The sequence below is a fragment of the Orycteropus afer genome, unplaced genomic scaffold, assembly GCF_000298275.1.
Source record: "Orycteropus afer afer isolate SDZICR_OR568_19922 unplaced genomic scaffold, OryAfe1.0 scaffold00047, whole genome shotgun sequence".
NCBI classification, from domain to species: domain Eukaryota; kingdom Metazoa; phylum Chordata; class Mammalia; order Tubulidentata; family Orycteropodidae; genus Orycteropus; species Orycteropus afer.
The window spans coordinates 6,646,453-6,672,252 of record NW_006921634.1 but is presented as its reverse complement, the minus strand read 5'-3'; the positions used below and the strand labels follow the sequence as shown (position 1 = coordinate 6,672,252).

The 25,800-nt window shown below is 38.7% G+C and overlaps 1 protein-coding gene across 1 annotated transcript in view; it reads left to right on the top strand.

Moving 5' to 3' along the window:
- The window catches only part of MRE11 (MRE11 homolog, double strand break repair nuclease), an 84,492-nt gene that overhangs the window by 37,733 nt on the left and 20,959 nt on the right, over positions 1 to 25,800 (top strand). The window contains exons 11-16 of the mRNA XM_007938063.2: positions 3,710 to 3,813; positions 5,885 to 6,058; positions 14,522 to 14,584; positions 21,628 to 21,847; positions 22,539 to 22,541; positions 22,877 to 22,960. Of these exons, the coding sequence (XP_007936254.1) occupies positions 3,710 to 3,813; positions 5,885 to 6,058; positions 14,522 to 14,584; positions 21,628 to 21,847; positions 22,539 to 22,541; positions 22,877 to 22,960 (648 nt within the window). The remainder of the gene's footprint in view (positions 1 to 3,709; positions 3,814 to 5,884; positions 6,059 to 14,521; positions 14,585 to 21,627; positions 21,848 to 22,538; positions 22,542 to 22,876; positions 22,961 to 25,800) is intronic.

The following is a 25,800-nucleotide window of genomic DNA, read 5'->3' as shown; positions in this document are numbered from 1 at the left end:
TAAGCACGTGAGAGAGAGTGGGCACCTCCCAGAACATTGTATTGTGCCACTCCCAACAGAAATAACCCAGGTGGATAGCTTCAGCAATCAGGGGCTGCTCAGTTGCTCATACAAAATCCCACCTTGGAGTTTACAAAGACTTAAGGGTAGAAAAGCCACACTAAGTAATTTACTACACCGCACCTTCCTAGTCATAGTCCACCAGCACAATCGTCCAGTCTTTGGTGACCAAAGTTGACCTTTAGGTCAATTCTCAGGTCCCAACTTCACTTGGAAATATTCAGGCTGTTGGTCCCATCAGAGTAGCTGACAGTCTGCAGCTCTAACTGTCTCCGTACTGACTGTTTTCATTCAGGTTTTTCCACTAGCTGGTGCCTGGTTTACTCCTATATACTTCTTTTCAAAGCCCAGGGCTCCAGGATTATCTTCTTTGTCTCTGTCAATTGGTTTCTCTTTTCTTTGTTGAAGAGGGTCTGTGTAGCTTGTCTGCCTATTCCACCATCTTACTGGAAGTCCTTCTGTCTTTGTTCTTGAATAACAAAATATACAAAGCTTTACAAATTTCTTTTTATGGTGCCTTCACTTAAAAGAAACCTGTGGAAATACAATATATGAATACCCTTCCCTCTTTTTTCCCCCCCTAAAATTTCCATTCTAGAACCTTCATCCAAACATATTTGTCCAAATGACTCTCCCATGCAAGAAAGTCTCTCTTGGTCATATTTTTAATTTATAGTTAAAGCTTTCTGATTTAAGTGACTTCATATAAATTTAGTTCATTTAGCCCTATTGATATTTCAGTATAGTTTTAAGAAATTGACACCCTTACACTGAGGTAAATAGCGAATTTAGATTTTGATCCTATTTCTCTACTTTTACACATCACGAAAAAGCACTCTTTGAGAAATAGAATTGTAATGTAATTATGTCTTTTGTTTTGATGAAAGACCAGAAGTATTCACGAATTCAACTGCCAGTAAAAAATCTCATTGACAATTTAGGTTGTCATTTGTAGAATGAGACTCTGAATTTTATTTCCTTTCCTCTAAATCATAAAATAATGCACATATATCTTCTTTGTAAGTAGCACAGTATAAACATGATACTTTACCACGATTAATTAAGGTTTATTTTACCAAGATTAAGTATAGACTTGGGGCATGCTGTACAAATTTCTAAAATGTCTGTAATTTCTGTCCATAGAGATTGTCATGATAAAAAGACTCTTAGTTCCTAGAGCTGTTCCTGCTGCTGCTCAGTTACTTTCATAAATTCATTACCTATAAAATGAGGATAATATTGCCCATCTATCATCTGTCTCCCAAATTCTTATGATAAGAAAGATGAAAGTCTCTTATAAACTGTTCTGTGCTCTGCTGATTTGAAGTACTGCTATCCACATTTTCAGTCTCTCATCTATGAAGTGGTAAAAGACAGATTTTTTAACTAAACCCTGTAAGAAGTAGGTATAGGATAGACTGGAGTTCTCAGCCTTTTGTTCTTTGGACCTCTGTGTCAGTTGGAATCCAACTGGAGACAGAAATCACAAAGTAATTTGAACAGGGAAGGGTTAATATAGAGACAGAGTAACTGAGAATTGGAGTAGCAGGAGGCTGGCTTTTAATAGGCAAAGTAAACTCTAAAGAAGACAGGAATAGCAGGTAGAGGGGTAGCCTATCCAGGACACTCAGGGAGGAGCTCATTTCCTCCCAGGGTTGAGACCCAGACCTCCTTTGTGGCTCGCTGGATGGAAGAGAAGAATACTGAGGTTCTGTGCCCATGGGTCTTTCTGAAAATCTGCCCTATCAAGTGCTAGAAGAATCTGTCCATAGTAGGGTACTCTGCTTCAGGTGGAACTCACTGCAAAGCTATCAGAGGAGGTACCATAGAGTTTGTCTTAAGAAGAAATGCCTAGCCAGTGGCACTCACTCAGTTATGAAACCACCTAAGTGGAGAGGGAGGTATGCTGCAGGAAGCTTTCTCTGCTGTTGACACTTATCTGTGAAGTTGTTTTGAGAGGATGCGCCAGCAGAAGCTTTGCACAGGGTAATTCACTGCTAAGCTTCTAGGGGCGCCAGGAAAGCAGCCCAAGGGGAGGTGCCTGAATGGGGGCATTCCACTAGAAACTGCCAAAATAACGTTGAAATAGTTGTTTTGGTTAAAATATATGAAGAAAATCTTCCCTCACATAGATAAGATAGATAGAAAAACCAGTTGCTGTCAAGTTGATTCTGACTCTTGGTAATCCCATGTGTGTCAGAATAGAACTGCTCCATGGGGTTTTTAATGGAAACTGGAAGTAGATTGCCAGGCTTTCCAAGATACCTCTAGGTGGACTTGAACCACCAACCTTTAGGTTAGTAGCTGAGCACATTAACTGTTTGTACCACCTAGGGACTTTCGGTAGAAAAAAGAGGTATATTTTAGTAGCCTTTTCATATAATTGTGGATTCTTTCCCACATAGCAAAACTCAATGAGTGGTAGTTTCTTACAGGTGAGTTGTAATGAGGAATTAGTACTGTATCAGTTACTTTTCGTACTCTTATATTAAAATCCATTAGTCTTTCTTTTACTTTGAACAGACCTTCTTCATGCAAGATTTTATAATATCATGCTTTGGCCATTTAGAAAATAGTGGTTTTACTGAGTTTTGCAGGTCTTGATCCAAATGTTGATTCCAAAACCAACCAAACTCACTGCCATTGAGTCAGAGCTGACTCATAGCAACCCATCCTTGGATTTCTGAGACAGTGTCACTACAGAAGTAGATTGCCCAGCTTTCCTTCCAAGGAGTGGCTGGTGAGTTTGAACCACAAGCCTTCTGGTTAGCACTCAGATGCCTTAGGCACAACACCATATAAGATCAAAAGAGCATACTCATGAGTATTACCATCAATCTCCTCAGAAAAGTCTTTAGATACTAGAAAATGATCAAGCTCTTAGCAGAGAGAAACCTTCCAAAATTCTCATTTTTGCCCAAGAACTTGGCAAGGAATACTGTTGTTTTCCTGGAAGTTACCCAAACATGAATAACCATCATGTCCTTTTTTCAAATAAAAATGGTGTTCCTTGAAAAAAACGCAGCTAGTTCAGCTTATAGTTCAAATGGCTGCAAAGTACTTTTCCTTGAGACAACCATTCTACTTAAGAGTGCAGCAGAAGTGCTTTATTCATACTTCCCATTTCTCTCAGAATGTTAAAAAGGTACATAGTTAGGGGTTGAGATTTAGTTAATTACTTTTACTGTCATTAACAACATTCTTCATTGGAACTTTTTTTAAAAATATGAATACATAATGGTGCCTAGTAGGAGTTTTGTGCCATCACTTTGACTCATCCCAAGATGCCAAAAGTTTTACTATTGCTTTTGTCCCTTCAGTGTAATTGTTAACACAGAGGAAGAGACAAGTAAGGCTTATGAGTCAGATCCGACTCCATGGCAGTGAGAGAGTTATTATTAAAGTAGTTCTGGCCTCGCAGAGTCCTAGAAAGGATCTATGGACTGCACTTTCAGAGCAGCTGAAATAGACATACTAGTTGGAAGTATGAGCAAGTACTGAGTGGCTATTAGCAAAAATGGCTGGTTTTTGCCTCAGAATTTACCACGTTGACCACATTGGCCATTGTTCCACTGCAGCAACCTATAGTGAATTTATTATAACATTGTTAACACAAGGTACTGTTTTTTAATGGACTTCTTTTTTCTAGGAGAAGAGATCAACTTTGGGAAACTTATCACAAGACCTACATCAGAAGGAACAACTCTAAGGGTTGAAGACCTTGTGAAACAGTATTTTCAAACTGCAGAGAAGGTAATTTCTTAGTTGTAGTTCACACTTTAACAGTGGCTGTCTTATGACAACAGATTTTAATTTACATTTAATTGATTGTGTAAACAAAATGAATTCTTATGAATGGTTCTATGAAGCAAATAAGGTGACAATTACATTCATTTATAGTTGTTACGCATTGAGAAGAATTAGTGCTTAATTAAGGTTTGCTATGAACATTGTTGTTATTGTGACTATTTTGTTGATGTTGCTATCTTCTTTATTTTTATCTCTATAAAAATCTGAATCCAGGATTTAATGTTCTCTTATCTGGATATAATTTTAGGATTCTGGATATAATTTTAGGATTTCTTTGCTAATACAGCCACTTGATGGTGAAACCATTTGCATTTACTGTCATGAATTTGTAACACTCTGAAGTCTTCTGGTTGTATTAGTTTCCTATTGTTGCTATAACAAATGACTTCAAAGTTAGTGGCTTAAAACAACACAAATTTATTATTACAGTTCTGTAGGTTGGAAGTCTGACACAGGTCTCATTAGACTAAAATCAAAATGTTAGCAGGGCTGTTTTCCTTTCAGGAGGCTCTAGTAGAAAATGCATTTCCTTTTCCTTTTCTTTTTGAGCTTATAGAGGATACCCACATTTCTTGGCTCATGGCCTCCTTCATCCATCTTCAAAGCCAGCGAAGTTGTACCTCTCTATCCGTTTCTTCACAGTCACGTCTCCCTCTGGATTTTCTCTTTGACTTCCTCTTGCGTACTGATAGTCCCTGTTCTTATTTTATGGTCAGTTGATTAGCAACTTTAATTCCTTCTGCAGCTTTAATTCTCCTTTGCCATGTACCATACTCATGTTGTTGTTAGATGCCATTGAATTGATTCCAGGTCATAGCAACCCTGTGTCCAGCAAAACAATGCACTGCTTGGTCCCACACCATCCTCACAATTGTTGCTCTCTTTGAACCCATTATTACAGCCACTGTGTCAGTCCATCACATTGAAGGGTTCCTCTTTTTCACTGACCTTCCAGTTTGCCAGGCATGATGTCCTTCTCCAGGGACTGGTCCTTCCTGATAACATGTCCAAAGTACGTAAGGGAAAGTCTTGCTATCCTTGTTTCTAAGGAACATTTCTGGCTGTACTTCTTCTAAGGCAGATTTATTCATTCTTCTGGCAGCTCATGGTATATTCAGTGTTCTTCACCAACACCATAATTCAAAGTTACCAATCCTTCTTTGGTCTTCCTTATTCATTGTCCAACTTTTGCATGCATATGTGATGATTAAAAATGTCATGGCTTGGATCAGGTGCATCCTTGTCCTCAAAATGACTTTGTTTTTGAACACTTTAAGGACTTCTTTTGCAACATATTTGCCCAGTGTAATACGTTGTATGATTTCTTAACTACTGCTTCCATGGGCATTGATTGTGGATTCAGGTAAAATTAAATACATGACAACTTTAATCTTTTTCCATTTATTGTGATGTTGCTTATTGGTCCAATTGTAAGGATTTTTGTTTTCTTTGTGTTAAGATGTAATCCATACTGAACGCTATAGTGCTTGATCTTCATCAGTTAGTGCTTCAAGTCAGCAGGCAAGGTTGTGTCAACTGCATGTCACAGGTTGTTAATGAGTCTTCCTCCAAGTCTGACGCTGCATGCCACTTCATATAGTACAGCTTCTCAGATTATTCATAGGTCTTGGAAATTAGGATGTGAACATCTTTAGGGGCCAGTATTTTTCATAAGGGGCCAAATAAAAATGTCAAGGGCACCATCTTTACAGGGCTAAATAGAAACTTAACCTAGTTTCTAGTAATCATTAGTTGCCATTTCTAGTCAGTAGCCACTTGGGCCTCTGCATTTTCATTTGTTCTTCACTCTCCTGCCTTATCTTGTTTTTATTGGCCCTTAATATTTAGTGGTAGATTTAATTACTATCCACTAAATTATCATTATTCCCTTCAATTGGAAAAAAATTTACTTTTTTCTTGATGATATTATCCTGTAATTTTCCTTGTTCATGTGTAACTATTTTTTAAGGAATAGGTAATATTTTCTACATGGTGGTTTGTGTCTTTCTTCTAGAATGTGCAGCTCTCACTCCTAACAGAAAGGGGAATGGGTGAAGCAGTACAAGAATTTGTGGATAAGGAAGAGAAAGATGCCATAGAAGAATTAGTGAAATACCAGTTGGAAAAAACACAGCGATTTCTTAAAGAACGCCATATCGATGCCACAGAAGACAAAATTGATGAAGAGGTAGGTAATAATTTGGGGGTGGATTGTATTTTGATAGTCTGTCCGTAAGCATTGCTCTGCATTTCTTTCTGAAGAAACCTTATTTAACCTCTCTGATTTGTTTAGTTTCTTTGTCTGTAAAATTAGGATAACAAAATGAGGATTAAATTAGAAAACATCTAGAAAAGTCTGGTAGTTGTATTCCACATAGGTAGTATCTTCTCTTGAAGATCCTAAAAGTGCCTTAAAATGAACCTGTTAGGATGAAAAGTTCTCTCATTTTGAGTTTTTATTAGGTTTTGATTGATATTTTGTGTTTAATCTAGAATATGCATTTTTTTAATAATAAGCATAAAAGCAGTAGAAGAGTCACACAGGGCAAACTCCAGATCTTGGTATGTAGAAATGTTAAATGTTTGCATGTCAAATTCTTAACAAAAAAAATTTAAAAAGGTATTGATATATACAAAGTATAATAAATATGGATAGAAAAAGCATTAATATTCTTAACAATTAAAGAGTCCATAGTAGTCTTAAGAAAACACTAAACATTTAAATAGGATAATGAATAAAGAGCATGAATAGGTGGTTCACAAAAGAAAGAAAAGTGGCTATTAAGTATTTGAGAATGGTATTTAGCCTGCAGTAATGAAAGAAACTGAAATATATTTTGTCAAATTGGCAGCAATTTGAAAAAAAAAAAGTTGGTATACCACTAGTAGGCTTACTAAAAAGCAGTTTGGCGATGTCTGTCAAGAGGCTTAAAATTTTACTCTTTAGCTCTGCCTTGGGGAATTACCATAAAGGAATAGTGAGATACAGATTTGTGTATAGGATAACTCATCTTATTGTTGTCCACAGTCAGGGGAATGGGAAATTTTTTAGTAAAATAAATGTTGGCACATACACAATATAGAATGCTATGCAGCCATTAAAAATGATACCTTTGAAAAACATGGAAAAATATTTCCAATATAATATTAAATGGGAAAAGAATTCCAAAGATGCAGCACTATACACAGTATGATTCCAATTATCTTAATTGTTTAATATGTTTGTGTGTGTGTGTGTGTGTGTGTTTATAGAAAAATGGAAGAAAATATTCTAAGCATATCATCAATGGTTATGTTAATTTTTTGGTGCTTTTCATATTCCTTCTAAGCAGAAGAACAAAACATTATTCTAAAACTTTACTCTGTTTGACTTTCATTTTAGTGCTTTTGGTTAGTTAACATGGCTCTCTTGAATCCTTATGGTGTCACAATGAGTATTATTCAGTGTCAGGTACCCTATTCTCTGCAAATAATGCTCACCTTATACACATTTGCAAACCGGGCAACCCTCCCACTTGTTAAATGCACTATACTACTATTTTTTCACACATTACCGATTTCAATATTTTTTTCTGTCCAGTGGATTTAATGTTACCAGGATAAAATTGATGTCATGGAAACTTCATTTAAGGTAGCTATTTTCCTGAACTAAGTGCAAATAATAGTGGACTGAATCCGCTTATGATGGAAATAGGATGCCATGTTGAAACCAAAGAATAAGAATACATGAAGAGCTATAATTTAATAAGTAAGAAATGATCCTAGGTCTAAAACTGTAAGAACAACATATTAACATTTTATGGCTTCTATAAATCTTATACTGAAACATAATTTTTGATAATCAATGTCTTTGAAGTAAACAAATAAGTCAGTAGAAGAAATCGTGTTTTCATCTTAAAATAGGCCATTTTAGTTCATTCATTATCATCATCATCACCATCTGATGTCTAGAACCCTCCTTCCAAGTCCAATCCTTCATCATTGTCATCATTGAAATATCTCAGAGCTGTCTGGATGCACTCTTTTGTGACTTCTGAACAGATGTCATCATCACTGCCTGTGGTATTTTCATCTTCGTCAATCCCAGGCTTTCTGTAGCTATTGTGGATGGTTTCTGGGGTTATTTTCTCCCAAGCAGAAGCCACCCACTTGAAGACTTCTGTAAACATCTCTTGCGTCAGTCATCTTGATGGTGTGAACTCATGAATCCCAGACTACATCCATTCATCTCACTCTCTTCTCACAAGATTCTTGAACGAGTGGTTGACTGCTGTATCTAGTGGCTGCAGCTTTCAAGTAAGGCCACCAGGTATGACTGTATGTATATGTGCCCCAGTTGAGTTAATGTAATTTTGAACACTTTTTCTCTATAAGCAGCCGTACCACTAAAAATTAGTAAAGACTTCTTTGAAAAGAATCTGCTCTGTCTGGCCCTATAATATTTATCTACTCATACTTTCATAACATCATAGTCTGTCCATCCCTTCTTATTACAGTTTTTCATGGGGCATGGTAACACTCTTGAAAATCACCATCTGCTTTAGTTCACCCCACTTGTAGTGCAACCAAGGACTACAGTGAAGCAAGCCCTCTCATGCTCAGTGGTTACAATGGCATAGTTTTTGTATCGTAAGCGGCTATAGTCCTAGTGGCCTAAATGTTGGAAGACATTGGAACTCCATCCATATTAGTTATACCATTGCTGAAATACAGAGTTCATAGGTTTCTTTGGTTGACCATATTTTGTTGCTGGAAGTTGCTTGCCTACAGTGGTTCTCATCCTCCTGGAAAGGTCTTTTCTTTTCATGAATTAGAAATCCAGTTGAAATCTGCCTTCAAAACTGAGGTTCCTCTTTTATTTGCCAGAACCTTTGCTTTGATCTGAATTGCTACAGTAGAGGCAGCTTGATTGTATTCGTTGGAGAAATAACCCATTCTTCCAAGTTGTTCTCCAACTCTGGCCATTTCACTTTGGGCCCACGATGTAAGTGTTTTCTCAGCTTCAGTTTCTCCAGCTCCTTTTTCTCCTTTCTCCATTTGTGAATAGTTGACGCTCCAACCTCGAACTCTCTCACTGCCACACTGTTGCTTGTTTTTTCCACCCTCACAATTTTTTTCACCCTCACAATTGACTTTCAATTTGAAGTCAGCTATGTAGGACTTGGGTTTAACTCCTGACATGATCCTAAGAGTTCTAAGATACAGATTTATAAACTGAAAAATATGCTCTTACTTAACATAGCTTAATGGTTTCACTTAAGATGATAAGATTTTTGCTTTCAACTGTTGAGCCAAGAGCAAAGGCATTTCAGTTTTGCTTTGTTTACTCCTCCAGTTAAAAGCCAGAGTCAGAAGATGTCTTTGTTAATTAACTATGTCAATGCAGATTGAATCAAGAATCCTATTGATAACTACTTAATGTCATTTATGCTAGTGCAGGTTTTACTTTATATATTTCCAAATGATAGCACATGATTTATGGACAGATTTCAGTAGGTTTTAGCTTCCAATTGATGATGCAAAAGTGACAGGGATATAACAAACATTAATCTGTGGGTGGATACATAGGTGATGGTGGTGGTGGTGTTAGGTGCCGTCGAGTCAGCTCCGACTCATAGCAACCCTGTGTACAACAGAACGAAACATTGCCAGGTCCTGCCTGCACGAGCCTCACAGTCCTTGCTATACCTGAGCCCATCGTTGCAGCCACTGTGTCAATCCATCTTGTTGACGGCCTTTCCCTTTTTCACTGACCTTCCGCTTTACCCAAGCATGATATTCTTCTCCAAGGAATGGTCTTTTCTGACAGCATGACAAAAGTAGGTGAGACAAAGTCTGGTCATTCTCACTTCCAAGGAGCATTCCAGCTCCACTTCTTCCTCCAGGACAGATCTGTTAGTTCTTTTGCCATTCTTTGGTAATTTCAGTTGTTGTTGTTGTTGTTATGTACTGTCGAGTTGGACCCGACTCATAGTGACCCCTCCTTGGGTTTCCGAGGGAGTATCACTACGGAAGTAGATTGCCCCATCTTCCTTCCGAGGAGTGGCTGGTGGGTTTGAACCGCCAGCCTTCTGGTTAGCAGTCAAGTGCCTTAGGCTTTGCCAACACCACAACTCAAATGCATGAGCTCGTCTTCATTCTTCTTTATTCATTGTCCAGCTTTTACATGCATACAAGGTGATTGAAAAATACTGTGGCTTGGGTTAGGTGCACCTCAGTCTTCAAAGAGATATCCTTGCACTTTGGCACTTTAAAAGAAGTCTTTTGCAGCAGATTTGTCCAGTGCAGTACATCATCCAATTTCTTGACTGCTGCTTCCACTGGTATTGATTGTGGATCCAAGTAATATGAAGTCTTTGACAACTTCAGTCTTTCCTCCATTTATCATGATGCTGCTTATTGGACCATTTGTGAGGATTTTTGTTTTATGTTGAGGTGTAATCCATAGTGCAAACTGTAGTCTTTAATCTTTGTCAGTAAGTGCTTCAAGTCATCTTCACTTTCAGCAAGCAAGTGTGTGTGTGTGTGTGTGTGTGTGTGTGTGTGTCTGTCTGTCTGTCTGTCTAGAAGTATGGGCTCTGGACCATAACTGCCTGTGTTCAAAATCAAAAACCTTACTAGCCGTATGACAATCAGTTAATTGCTCGGTACCTCGGTTTCCTCAGCTGTAAAAAGGGATATCAAAGGACCTTCCTTCCAGGTTGTTTGTTGTAAGGATTAAAAGCATTAATATACGTAAAGTCTACAACATTATGCCTATTATATGGTGTTTGTTAAGTAAGTATTACTAGTATTTTTACTCTGATGCTCATTTCTCCCCTTCTGCGAAGATTTAACTCTTTTGGTATTACACACCACCTAGCGTGTGGTGACTAAGGCGTTTGACTGCTAACCAGAAGATTGGTAGTTCAAATCCACCAACCACTTGGTGGAAGGAAGATGAGGCAATCTACTTCTATAGATTTGAAACCCAAAGAGAGTCAGTCACTCTTTGAGAATCGACTCCGTGGCAGTGAGTTTGGTTTTGGTTTGGAGAGCATTATCAGTGAGATCCTAGGTGGCACAGTTAAGCACTCAGCTACTTACTAAAAGTTTGGTGGTTTGAACCCATCCAGAAGAAGGACCTAGCAATTTGCTTCCAAAAGGTCACAGCCATTGCAAATCCTGTGGAATATAGTTCAACTCTGAAACACATGGGTTTCCATTAGTCAGAATTGAGTCAATGGCAACTGGTTTTGGTTTAAAGCACTATTACGTACTATGTAATCTTTTAAAAAACTATTCCTGCAGTTTCCCCCACCTACTGAATCATAACAAGCATGCTGTTATTTCTCCCAGCTTAAAAAACAAAAAATCAAAACTCTTGATCTCACTTTTTCCCTTAGTTATTACTATATTTCTTTGTTCTCCTTTATACCAGAATTGCTCCAAAGACTTCTCTATATTGGCTGCTCCTAATTCTTCTCTCTTCTTTGTCTCTTAAACTGATGCCTTCAGGCTTTTGACTTTGTTATTCTAGGGAAGCTATTCTTGTTCAAGTCCTCAGTGACCTTCATTGCTAACTACAGTGTTGGTTCTATTTTAAATCTAACTTGACTTCTTCTTGAATCATTTTTCCATTGGCTTCCAGGACTCCATACTCTTGGAGGTTTCTTCTTACACCTACTCTCAATCTCTGTTGTTGATCCTTCTCATCTCTTCATCCTCATAAGTTGGAGTCCCCAGAACTCAGTCCTTGGACCTCTTCTTCATCTACACATCACGCTTGTAACCTCACTCAGTCTCCTGACTTAAACACTATCTGTTCACTGATGACTTTCAGAGGTCTAACCCAGACCTCGCCTCTGAACTACTAGACATTCGCACTTGGATGTCTAGTAGACATCTTAAACTTTTCACATGTTCCACTCTGAACTTATAATCCCTGCTCCCTGTCCATAAACCTGCTCTACTTAGTAGAAGCCTCATTCTTTCCTCGGAGGAACAACTTCAGAGCCTTCCTAGACTCCTTTCTGTCACCTGTATCCTGACTGTCAGAATATAGTAAACCTGTGAAAAGCCAGAACCTATGTAAGGCAGAAACCCATCAGAGAAGAAAGATTCAAATATTTTTACTAAAAGGAAGGGCAGAAAAGTGGTAAGGTTGCATCTTGTCAAAGACGTCAAACTTGCGAGACCTGGAAAAACAACGTGGTCCTGTTGAGTCCCAGCTCTCACAAGTTTCACTGTAGATACAGAATGTGACTTACATCTCACCACCTTCATCACTACCGGATGATTCAAGCCGGCGTCATCTCAATGAGATTATTTCAAATAGCCTCTTAGCTGGTCTCCCTGCTTCAACTCTTGTCCTTCCTCTTTCCCCATTCTAGGCTCAATAATCCTAGCAAATTTCTGATCATTCTTGCTGTTTTTTTGTATTTTGAAAAAAAAAAAAAAAAAAGCTCTTACAGCCATCTGGCTGCAAGATGGGTAGGAGGCTGTCTGAAATGATACCTGAAGTAGTGGGCCCTGAAGATCTATTTTTATCAACTGCTCCATTATTTCCCTACCTTCATATCTGCCCTGGGGTCTGTGCTGTTTCCAAACACACTAGCCTGCATCTGCCCCAGGGTCTTTGTGCATGTTCTTCCCTTTGAGTGGAATAATCTGTCCCTAGTTGTTTGCATGATACATTCCCTACTTCTTAAAGCCTTTGCTTATATTTACTTTCTGATTGAGCCCTCTCCTGATGATCCTGTTAAGATGCAACCTCCCTCTGCATATTCTGTCCTTCTTCCTGCTTTTTCTCTGAGCACTTAGCACCTTCTACAAAGATTTCACAAGTTCTAAGGAGCTCTGGTAGCATAGTGCCTAAGGCACTTGACTGCTAACTGGAAGGCTGGAGATTCAAACCCACCAGTCACTCCTGGGAAGGAAGGTTGGACAATCTACTTCTGTAGTGACACTGCCTCAGAAACCCAAGGAGGGGTCGCTATGAGTCAGTCCGACTTGGCGGCACATAACAACAACAATATTTGAAAGGGCTTGAAAACCTCCATTGACCTTACTCACAAGGCTGTTATATAAAGGCAAAAGATACAGCACAGCAAGAAACACAGTGTAGACAAGTATTGGGGATCTGAAAGACATCTAGGCATAGGCTGCCCAGATCTGTGTCAGGAGATGCCTTCTGGAGAGGTCAAGGCAGAAGATCCCAGGTGGTCTTTCATGCACCTCTGGTCCCATAATCAAGACCTGCTGTCTAACAAGTTAGGCAGGTTGAAAACTATCTGCAAGAAAAAAGCTGGTTCTGAGGCTACCAGAGACTTCCAGCTCAACCCTGTTGTTGTTCTTGTTAGTTGCCAAGAGTAGATTCCAAGTCATGGGAACCCCGTAGGACAGAGTAGAACAGCTCCATAGGGTTTCCAAGGCTGTGATCTTTCAGAAGCTGATCTTCAGGACTGTCCGAGGCACCTCTGACTGGGTTCAAAGCACCAAGCTTTCCGTTAGTAGGTGGGATCTTAACGTTGCCTTCAGGGACTCCGTTAGTGCTGTAGGTGGTATATAAAGCACCAAAAGTGCTGAGTGCTAAGTCTTCGTGGACTTCTTCCTTAAACCACTTTTGGCTAATAGTCAAGTGCTGTAAATCTTTACAAAAGCAGACGGCCTCATCTATCTCCTGCAGAGGAGCTGGTGGGTTTGAACCAGCCTTTTGGTTCACAGCTGAGCACTTTAACCACTGTGCTACCAGGGCTCCCCTTAAGTACCAGTACATGCTTATATTACTTAAACAAACTAACAGACAAGCAAAGGCATTAGCTTGTCCACCACCCAGGGACCTCAAGCTTGACCTTATACCCATAAAATTAATTATAATATGCTTAGTCAGTTTACTGCTACTTCCCTCTGGATTATAAACTCCATGAAGGCAGATTTTTTTTTTTTTTAACTTTATTCATTACTGTATTCTCAGTACCTACCGTAGTGCCTGGCAAAGAGTAGGTGCTCAGTAAGTATTTCCTGATGACATTATTGCATAAATGGTATTTATCTCACCAACTCCATAACTCTGTCATAAGAGCTGTGTGAGCAGGAACCATTAAAGAAGGAACCTCTTGTATCCCTCACAGTCCCTGGACCATGGTTAGCAAACAGTAACTATTCAATATATGGCAGTTGATAAAAATAGATCTTCAGGGCCCACTACTTCAGGTATCATTTCAGACAGCCTCCTACCCGTCTTGCAGCCAGATGGCAAAGAGGGTTTTGAACAATGTAATAAATATTTCAGGCTTCTTAAAGGAGAGTGGATTTTGCTTTTAACTATTTTACTGAAGTAGAACGCTCCAGGCATGTTGGACTTTTTTTTCTTTCCCCCTTTACTGTCTGACAGACTATTTTTCAGTGACAGAACATTTTGGCAGTAGGTGATATCATTTTGCTCAGGGCCAGTCTGTTTCTATTTTCTAGAGTACATTTCTAAAAATTTAATGCAAGTTACTGGGAAAATTTGATTTCTCTTTCCATCTCTTATGAGCTGAAACTGTATTTAAATTTTCCAGATTTTACGTTATAATGGAAAGCGTTTTATAATCAGTTGTCTCTCTTATTTTATATTTACGTAACTGGAATAAGCGACATATTTGTGATTTGCTCTTTTATGATATAGGTACGTTGTTTCAGAGAAAGCAGACAAAGAAATTCTAATGAAGAAGATGATGAAGTTCGAGAGGTGATTTTCCTATTGTAAACTCTATGTGTATATGCCTTAAGTTTTTAAATTAGAATAATTTTTAAAATTAGAATAAATAATAGATTTGTTTAGAGCAGTCACTTCACCTAGATTTGATGGGTGGGTATGGGCAGGGGTTGTTTAAGGATGAGGGATTGTTGTTCAGCCTACCGATACTCTGCTTGCCCACTCTGCTTTCTTTTTCTTTTGTATATTTGTAAAACTTACTTAATGTAGTGGGAATACTTTAAAGAAGAGCCCTAATTAATCAAAATATTATATAATTATTGGAGAATCTTACCAGTATAAAATAAAATCTTACCCTCCAAAAAAAACAACCAAACTCAAACTCACTGCTTTCGAGTTGGATCCAACTCACAGTGACCCCTCCTTGGGTTTCCGAGGCAGTATCACTACGGAAGTAGATTGCCCAACCTTCCTTCCAAGGAGTGGCTGGTGGTTTTGAACCACCAGCCTTCTGGTTAGCAGTCAAATGGGTTAGGTACTGCCCCACCAGAGCTCTGTAATTAAGCTGATATTATTGGGGGGGGGGGGTGGAGAAGAAAAATGGTTAGCCGTCTTGTCATGAGTAAATAGTGGAGTTTCTATTGGCCTTTTGAAATGTTGAAATTAGCTTGAGCTCCACCATCAGTCTTTCCACTCGCTTTGTAGTTTAGGAGCTACAGGCTAGCAACCATTTACTTAGTCTGGTATTTGATGGATTCATTATTGAAATGTATTTTTATCAAGTTGTTTTTAGTATTTTATGATTTCTATCTAGTACTTAAAAATTGTTTTGTAAATTATTTATGTTGAGGTTTTATTCAGCAGACTTTTTGTACAGTGCTCTTATGAGGTAGGTATGCTGCTTTATATTAGGAATACAAATGTGAAAAAGGTATGTAACCAGTGCCACAGATAATTTTGTCTAGAAATTGTTGAAGGGAATGGGTTTTGCTGTGTATATTTTGACAAATGTGAATAAAGTATAGTCTGTGTCTACAAGGGAGTGTCAGTTTAGTAGGTGAGACAGACATTTGCATAAAGAAAATAATTAATCTTTTCATGATAGGGAAATTTCACCCTCTCTGAATTAATACAACTGTCTCACTAGCCCATTGTCATCATCCTCAATATGTCTGAACTATAGCTAACTATTAATGAGTTGGAAGAAGATGAAACACATCCCTCAAATTAACTGAAAAATCCATTGTTTCCTCTGCTATAATAAAAAAGGAATAGCCCCACCCCCTTTAAATATTAGGTTTTTTTGCCTCGTTTTAAGCATATTCCTTAGGTAAAAGTCAATACCTGAGATACTGAAAAGGAAAAGCCCCCTGTTTAAGGAGACCAGGACTCTCAATTTATTTTCTTTTCCTCTGAACTCTTCGATCCCTGTTCAGGAGTTCATCTATTATTATCACTAGATAATAGCACAACCTTTAATATCAAAAGTAATTTTAGATGCTGACACAGGAAAAAAATCAGTTGTCAGTTAATTGTTCTGTACCATCTCTATACACTGGGAGACCTCCAAGTACATTTCTAATCTACTTCATCATCTGTCCTTTTATGGTAGCTATTTGTGGGTTTTCGACTTGGTTATACAACTCACCCAATAATGCCACTTACCTAGAACTTCAGGGTCTAGAAAAGTGACATTTTAGGTATTGCCTTTTTCTTTCCTTTGTCTTATTACAAAAATTTGATGTTCTGTGCTTGAAGAAGAAAACTACCCCTCTACCCCCAAATTGTATGCCAGTCCATTAGAGTCTATGGAAAATATAGAGAATATATAGTAAAATTTGAGAAAGCCAGAACTTGTGTAAAGTGAAAACAGAGGAGGATAACTCAAATATTTATTTTCCACTAAAATGGGTGATTTAAAAGTGGTAAGACTATCCTGTCAAAGCTGGAAAACTTATGAGACCTGGAAAAACAAAGCAGTCTCATTAAGTTCTGGCCATCATAAGTTTCACTGTAGTAACTCAGTTAATAACCTTTCCCTAAAAAGAATATTGTAGGATAATCTGAATGTCAGCTTTTAAGTTTCACAGATTTCTTCCTCTTACACTATTTACACTATCTCCATAGAGTAAGATAGGATATTTTGCAACATAAACTCACATTACTAGATTACTAGCATTGGTGCCACTATTGACTATGGACCCCCCGCCCCCCAGCTTTCAGTACAGAACCAGGGGTCCCTAGGTGGCACAAGCCGTTAAGTGCTTGGCTACTAATCCAAAGATTGGCAGTTCATATCTACTCATAGATGCCTTGAAAGAAAGGCCTGACAACCTTCTCCTGAAAAATCAGCCTTTGAAAACTCCATGAGGCACAGTTTTACTCTGTCATGAGTTAGAATCAACTTGATGACATCTGTTTTAATGTGGAACTAAAAGCTACCACCATCCGCGCTAAGTTTCACATTCACCATTCCCAATGTCAAAAGTCATTTCCCAAATAAATGTATTAGGAAAAACAGAATTGATTACCTACTTGATTTTATTTATTAATGTTTTCAGAGGGGAAAGTGACATTTATTAAATTATTTTTATGGGGTATGTCTTACTTACATTATCTTAGTTCCCATTTTACAAATGAGGAGATTGAGCCCAGACTCAGGGTCACATGGTAGGGCTGGAATTTGAACTTGAATATTTCTGCCTCCAAGTGTATACTTTTCCACCTCACTACTCTGGTAGCATAGTGCCTAAGGCACTTGACTGCTCACCAGAAGGCTGGAGGTTCAAACCCACCAGCCACTCCTCGGAAGGAAGGTTGGGCAATCCTACTTCCATAGTGATACTGCCTCGGAAACCCAAGGAGGGGTCGCTATGAGTCGGGGCCGACTCGACGGCAAAACAACAACAACAACAACAACAACAACTCTGGTAGTGTAGTGCCTAAGGCACTTGACTGCTAACCAGAAGGCTGGTGGTTCAAACACACCAGCCACACCTTGGAAGGAAGGTTGGGCAGCCTACTTCTGTAGTGATACCGCCTTGGAAACCCAAGGAGGAGTCACTGTGAGTCAGGTCTGACTCAGCAACACATAACAGCAGCAATATAACCTATCAAAACTTTAGGTTATAATACTAATTCGCTGCATAGCCGGTGAAAGGCATAAGTTGTAAAACTTCTAGAACTTCATACAACACATCAGAATCACTGCTAGTTCATAAGAAGTATAGGTGTAACCACTCTACTTTCTACATGTTTTTTGATGTTAAAAGGAAGAAGACACAAATTGGGAATCACTTAACACATTTTGTTTAAATTCATCTTACAAGTTACCCTTGAAATAGAAGAGAGTTTGCCAAATGGTAAAAGTGTATGCTAAAGAGAAATGATTCCTGGTTCTTGGATAGTCTGCCTTGAATCTAATTAACCTTTTCAGTTTAACAGATTACAGAAATACTGCTTTACAATGGGTCCTATGTTTGAACCCTTTAACCTCAGTTTTTCATTATTCTTTTAAAACAGAGTAAAAGTGAGCATTTTATACAAAGAAGGTGAAGTATAGGATAAACTTCAAATGGGAGTTTTTTAGGAGAAAGTACTTTGGGTTTAGATTTTCAAACTATATTTTAAGGTTTTAGCTGGTAATCAGGGCTTCTAACGTAATTTTTAAACATGTCATATAGTATGTTACAGATTTTTTTATTCTCAGCATATCATTTAGAACTTAGTAGTGGAGTTTGAGACTTTCCCAGGCTGTCTTTCACAGCTTTGCATGTTCACTTAGCTCAGAATCTGAATCTCAGTAAACTAAAACCAGACCCACTGCCATCAAATCAATTCCAACTCATGGTGACCCTGTGGGACAAGAGTAGAATTGCTTCATAGGATTTCCAAAGCTGTAAATCTTTATGGAAGCAGATGGCCTCATCTGTCTCCTGCAGAGTAGCTGGTGGGTTTGAACCACCCAGCCTTTTGGTTCACAGCTGAGCACTTTAACTACTGTGCTATCAGGGCTCCCTTTGAGTACCAGTACATGCTTATATTACTTAAACAAACTAACAGACAAGCATAGGCATTAGCTTGTCCATTTAGAGAGGGGAAACAGTCTCTTGTTCACATAGAAAAACATTCAAGTATTGTCTTTAATTTTTAATTTCACATATAAGTAAGCAAACAAACAAACAAAAAAATTCTAACAGCCTACATAAGGAGTTGGCCAACTTCTTCTGTAAAGATCCAGATAGTAAGTATCTTAGGCTTTACAGGCTGTATGTGATCTCTGTCACATGCTCTTTTGTTTGTTTGTTTGTTTACTGATACCATTTGCCATCAAGTTGATTCTGACTCATAGTGACTTCATGTGTGTCAGAGTGGAACCTGCCCCATAGGGTTTCAGTGGCAGATTTTTCAGAAGTAGATCACCAAGTCTTTCTCCCAAGTGCCTCTAGGTGTAGATACCCACCTCCAACCTGTTGGTTAGCAGCCAGACGTGCAACTGTTTGCACCACCCAGGGACTTCTTAAACAAGTAAAGACCATTTTGGGCCTGACCTGCATGGCATTGTAAAGCCATGTTGAGACCTTCATTGTGGTAATTTATCTGTTCACTTCAGCTAAGATCACCTTTGTGAAGCTGATTACCTCCTGCTTTCCACCCACTCCGCTCCCATTCTCCCCTGCTGCCTTGTCACATCTCCTCATTTAGCCTTGTCCCCTCTTATTTCATGGTATCTCAAAGAGCTTAGGAATGCTCTGTTCTCCAATCTTAGCCCCAGAATTTAGCATTCCAAGCAAGAGAGACTGTTAGCATGGCTTTCTGGGATATAAATTTTGAGGAACTCTATAGTGCTTGAGACTCAGAGACATACATCTGTCTCTCTTCAACTCTATCCCTTAGCCAGGTCGGATATTCATAATATTCAATAGCCCTTCTTCATAAATTTTATGTTTTGGGGTTAGAGCTGTTTTCTAGTTGCACTGAAAATGGATTGTGTTTTGATTTTGTTTTCCTCGTTATGTGTTGGTTTAAGAGAATAGATAAGGGCAGAATTGTTTTATTCTGTTATTTCTAATTAGAAATCTTGACAGTCATTTTAGAGTCAGTAGAATATTTGGTTACATCTGCAATTTTTGGACATTTTCTTACCAAATTAAAAGTTATGACTTGTTTTTTTGCTTCTAAAGTTTTTTGTTCTTTCTCAGGTCTTAACTGATATACTGCTATTCTTAATTCTTTTTTATCATATGTATATATATGTATATATATATATATATACATACTTATATGTAGCCCATGCTGTTATTTATTACAAAAGTAATATTTTAGAAAAAAGTTTGTGGAAGAAAATTTGTGCTGTTCTATTATAAAGATGAAAACAAGAACACCTAAAATATCACCACCCAGAGATAACTTTTTTTGGTAAGTTTTTTCTTGCTATTTATCACGTCTTTGAACTGGTTCAGTCTGGGTCAGTTATGGCCAATGAAGTGACACTAGAATGCATCTGAATTCCAGTTAGCCTTAGGATGACCGAGACTTAAAAATTCAAGTCTATACTGGTTTTTCTTCATTGGCCATGACTGAACTGGTTTGAACTAGTTAGAAGCCCTCAAAGAGACCATGGTACATATCCTGTCATCTGCAAATTAGATATTAAATGATAGTTGATTGCCAATATTCTTTCCAATTTCAGAAGCTCTGATACTGTGAAAATTTATCTTTCTCATTGAACCCTTTTAGAAGGTCTCATTTTACAGATAGTACAGGCAGTCTCCAGGTTACGAATGTGTGACATACAGACAACTCCTACTGGGCCTTTAAATGCAGGGCTTCATACTGATTCTTTCATACCTGACAAAGCAGAAACAGGAACAGACCTGAACCAGACTAGGACAAATTACAGGTTGAAGCCCTAAGATAGGAATCTCAGAAGAAGCATAGTAAGCCTTTCAGGAGCCTGATGTATGAGTTTGGATTATTGGTAGGACTGTGGAAAGCCACACACATTCAAAGCAGTGTGGTTGGCTGCCATCTTTGAGTGGGGCTACTGCCATCATTGAGCTCATTGAGCAGGGCAGTGCTGTTTCAAAGCCTTGTTTTAATGCTTAATGTTTAAATTTGCCCTTAACTTTGTAATGATAAGGAGCTCTGGTGGCGTAGTGCCTAAGTCATTTGACTGCTAACCAGAAACTGCAGTTCAAACCCACCAGCCATTCCTTGGGAGGAAGATTGGGCAATCTACTTCTGTAGTGACACTGCCTCAGAAACCCAAGGAGGGGTCGCTATGAGTTGGATCTGACTCAACAGCAGTGAGTTTGGTTTCGTTTTATAGTGATTGAATCAACCCCTACTTATAACAAGTTCTTCATCACGATCACCTTGACTTCCTATACTTGTAGCTTTTAAATCATTGAAGAGGCTCCAGGCCTTTTCTTGCACTAAAGTGGGACTACATAAGAACTGTATGCACCTGTTCTGACTGACCTACAAATTCTTAAAGACACCATTAGGAATCAGGCTTGTTGTAACCCAGGGACTACCTGAATTGTAATTGAAAATGAGCCCTGGTGGTGCAGTGGTTAAATACTCAGCTGCTAACCAAAAGGTTGGTGGTTTGACCCACCAGCCGCTCTGCAGGGGAAAGATGAAGCAGTCTGCTTCTGTAAAGATTACAGCCTTGGAAACCCTTTGGGGCAGTTCTACTCTATCCTGTAGGGTCACTTTGAGTTGGAATCAACTCCACAGCAATGGGTTATTACAAACTGATCTGACAAATCAGAAATATAACTGGGGGGTCCTCTTTTTTACATTTTTATGGCATGATTAATGAAAAATAGTTATGTAGGCAGTTTAGCAATATTAAATGGTCATCTGAATGACTAGATGAATGATATTTAGGATGCTATGTTATCTGTTGGAGGGATCTCTGGTGGCATGGTGTACCTAAGGCATTTGACTGCTAACCAGAAGGCTGGCAGTTGAAACCCACCAGGCACTCCTCAGAAGGAAGACTGGGCAAATTCCTTCTGTAGGGTACTGCCTCAGACTAATCTATACGTTCTTGTCATCCCTCTCAGGCTATGAATAGGGCCAGAGCCCACAGATCTCAGGCAGAGAACTCTGCTTCTGCCTTTAGTGCTGATGACCTCATGAGTATGGATTTGGCAGAAGAGATAGCTGATGACTCAGATGATAGCATCCAAGCAGCATCCAACAAAGGAAGAGGCCGGGGAAGAGGTCAAAGAGGAGGAAGAGGGCAGAATTCTGCATCAAGAGGAGGGTCTCAAAGAGGAAGAGGTTAGCAATGAGTGTAACTGCATATATTCAGACTTTGCAGTTGAGTGGGAAATAGAGAATTGCATTTCTGTTGTCAGAAGTGAAATGCAGGTTTTAATTTCTAAAACAAAATCTTTTAGCAGTTTATTTTTATAATACATAAAGTGAGTTTTTAATGCAGTTCTGATATGTACCTTTTACTTAAAGAGTGGCAGCATGCACACAGTGTTTTAATTAGTTTTGTTGTAATAAGTTGCCATCAAATGGATTCCAATTTATGGTGACCCCAAGTGTGCAGAATAGAACTGCTCCATAGGTTTTTTGTTGTGGTGGTGGTTTTTAAATATTTTTATTGTGACTTGAGTGAAAACTTACAGAACAAAGTTCCATTAATGTATTTAATGTACACTGCTTATCATTGAATAGTACAAATAATAGAATCTAGTGATTTTCTAATGTGTTATATAAATATCCCTAGGAATATTCTGGTAGCATAGTGCCGAAGGCACTTGTCTACTAACCAGGAAGCTGGCAGTTCAAACCCACTAGCCACTCCTTGGAAGGAAGGTTTGGCAATCGGCTTCCGTAGTGATACTGCCTTGGGAAACCCAAGGAGGGGTCGCTATGAGTCGGGTCTGACTCGACGGCACATAACAACGACAAGAATATTCTTAAATTATTTTCAGTAAGTGTTTATCATAGGAATTAAAAGCTAGTAAAAAGGATAATGATTTAGTTAGGATAATGATTTACTTTAGGGAGAAAAATCCTTATTTTCCAGAGATGATTATTTTCATTATCCTTATATTTACAAATTTTTCCCTTAGATTTTAATTGTAAGAAGCTGAAGCAAATGTGGTCTAAGAATCATCTCTGAAAGATGATTGATCAGATGCTAGATGTTTCTTCTTACATATATCTGGCATTTTGCAACTAAACTGTTTTGACATAACTTATGTAAATTTCATTTTGGTGTTTTTCATTAAAAGAGGAAAAACCTTAGCCCTTGATGGGATTGTATATTGACTGTGCTCATTATTGTAACATTAGGCACTCGTCTGGAGACTTCTACTCGAAGCAGAAGTTCAAAGCCCACTACGTCAGCATCATCTAGAAATATGTCTATTATAGATGGTGAGTATAGGCTGCTTGTGATTATCCAGCAGTTACTGATAATTTTTCAACCTAGAAGGACATAGGAAATCTCCATTAGCAAACCTCATTGGTTGTGTTGCCATCATTGTGGAATTGCAAGGGCTGTTAGAATTGTAGATGATGTTGTTGTTGTTGTTATGTGCCGTCGAGTCAGACCCAACTCATAGCGACCCCTCCTTGGGTTTCCGAGGCAGTATCACTACGGAAGTAGATTGCCCCATCTTCCTTCCGAGGAGTGGCTGCTGGATTTGACCTCCAGCCTTCTGGTTAGCAGTCTAGTGCCTTAGCCACTATGCTACCAGAGCTCCCAGGATTATAGATAATATATCATTAAAATAAGTCTTTGCCATTCGTCAAAGAGGGTGAACCTTAACAATTATTTTTTATAATACCTTATGTTAAATGAGGAGCTCTGGTGACATAGTGCCTAAGGCATTTGACTGCTAACCAGAAGGTTGGCGGTTCAAACTTACCAGCCACTCCTTGGAAGGAAAATTGGGCAAGCTACTTCAGTAGTGATACCACCTCAGAAACCCATGGAGGGGTTGCTATGAGTTGGATCCTACTCAACAGCAGTGAGTTTGGTTTTTGGTTTTTATTTTAGATGAATTTGTTATTCCCTTTTACAGATGGATCACTCAGCTATAGAAAAGGGAGGCAATTGATCAATTTATTAACAATGATCAAGAGATAAAGAAAAGGAACTCTCTTAACATATTGTTTCTTTCTCCATGCTGCTTTCTTCAACTATTACTGTTAGTATAATGTGAACTGTATTTAAGTGGTATGTGACTTTATCAGCAATCTAAGTAAAGAAGACATAGGTTATTAAGATAAGAGATCAACGTAACTGTCCAAATATTATGACGTCTTAACCAAAACCAAACCCACTGCCATCTAATTGATTCTGACTCATAGTGAATGTAGTGTAGTGCCTAAGGCACTTGATTGCTAACCCGAAAGCTGGCAGTTCAAACCCACCAGCCACTCCTTGGAAGGAAGGTTGGGCAATCTACTTTCTTAGTGATATGCTTCGGAAACTCAAGGAGGAGTTGCTATGAGTCACATCCGACTTGACGGCACATAACAACGACAACAATAACAACAAACATAGTGAATGACATATTAAGTTGTATTAATAGAAATAGTGCATCTCAACTCCAAGGGAGTTCTCTGTCTCTCTGCTGAATTTGGCACATCACACCAAGAATGCTTTGCTTGGCAGAGTTCCGGTAAGATGGCGGAATAGGCAGAAAGACTGCACAGACCCTCTTCAACAAAGAAAAGGAGAACCAATTAACACAGATACAGAAGATAATGCTGGACCCCTGAGCCTTGAAGAGAAGGATATAGAAGTGGACTAAACTCCAACTAGCAGAAGAATTTGCACGAAAACACTAAAAAAGGAGACATACAAAGATGTGGTCTGTCAGGGATCCTGGCAACACAGACAGCTTGGATATTGCCGAGTGATAGTAGGACCTAAGAATTAACCTAAAAATCATGCCTGCTAGCCAGGGACTGCACGGAGGACTGCTCTGGTGGCTGGGGAATAAAAAGGGAAGCAGCAAAGAGGAAGGCAGGCTGAGCTGTGGACAATTGTCTGTCCGGAGGACACAGCCATTCTGATTGTTTACAAACAGCTTGACCATTTTGGATATTTAAAGGCACAGTATTCTCCCAGATTCCAGGGACTTAACAACAGGCTACACTTGCCAGTAACCCCAAGGACATTCTGGACCTGGACAACTGGAAAGTTGCGACATTCCCCTTGTTATTCTTATACCCCACACCCTCTTGGTGAGCTGAAGTGCCACCATCCCTCATACCCACCCAGTTTCTGGGCTGGGAGGAATTCCATCCCAGTCTGTGTGCAAGGACAGAGCTTGGATGCCCTGTCCCGCCCTGTTGTGATTTTGCTTTTTCTGTTTTCTATTTTTTAGTTTGTTTCTTTTTGTTTGTTTTAAAACTACTATTACTCTTACTACTTTTGTCCTTTTTATTATTATCCTTTATTCTTTCCCTCTGAAGTTCTAGTTTTCAGCTTTTTTTCTTTTCCCTATTCCTGGTTGCATTTTTTTCTTTCTTTCTCATGGTTAACCTCATTCCTTGTTTTTCTTTTGGTGTTTTTCCCATTCTTTTCTTCATTATTTTCCTTCTCTACCTTTTGTCTCTTATTGCCCTCTCCTCAGATATTTCAAGGGTTTTTGTTGTTGTTTTCTTTTTTCGGTTACTGTTCCTGTGTGATAACATGGTGTATTTTTGACCATCTGCTTTTACTTTTTTGATGATTATTCAATTGTTATTTTTGTCTAACTGAGTGGAAGACAGCAAGAGTCCCCATACGCCACAACTATACCCACCTCCTGCAGCTTCACTTACTAAGTGAGAGCCACCACTCTTTTTCCACCAATGGGCCAATGATAAACAACCACAAAGAAGAGCCTGACTCACCTTTGCCTGCTCTTCACAAACAGTTTACAGAGATCTAAATACAACAATGCCACGATGTCTTGGGGACAACAGACCATCACAGTCCACACAAAGAAGGAAAGTAAAGTGGTAGAAACAAGGGAGCAGGACACAGACCCAGAACACATCCCTGAGAAAGAAGCAGCATTGGAACTCTCTGATAAGGAATTCAAGAGAATTACATCTAGCTATCTACAAAGGATTCAGAGACAGATCAAGGAAAACACAGACAAAACCCTAGAAGAATTTTGGAAGAAAATACAAGAACAAAATTACAGAATAAATGAAAAATTAGAAATGATTCTAAATCTACAGATAGAAATCCAAAAGATTAATACTAAATTGTC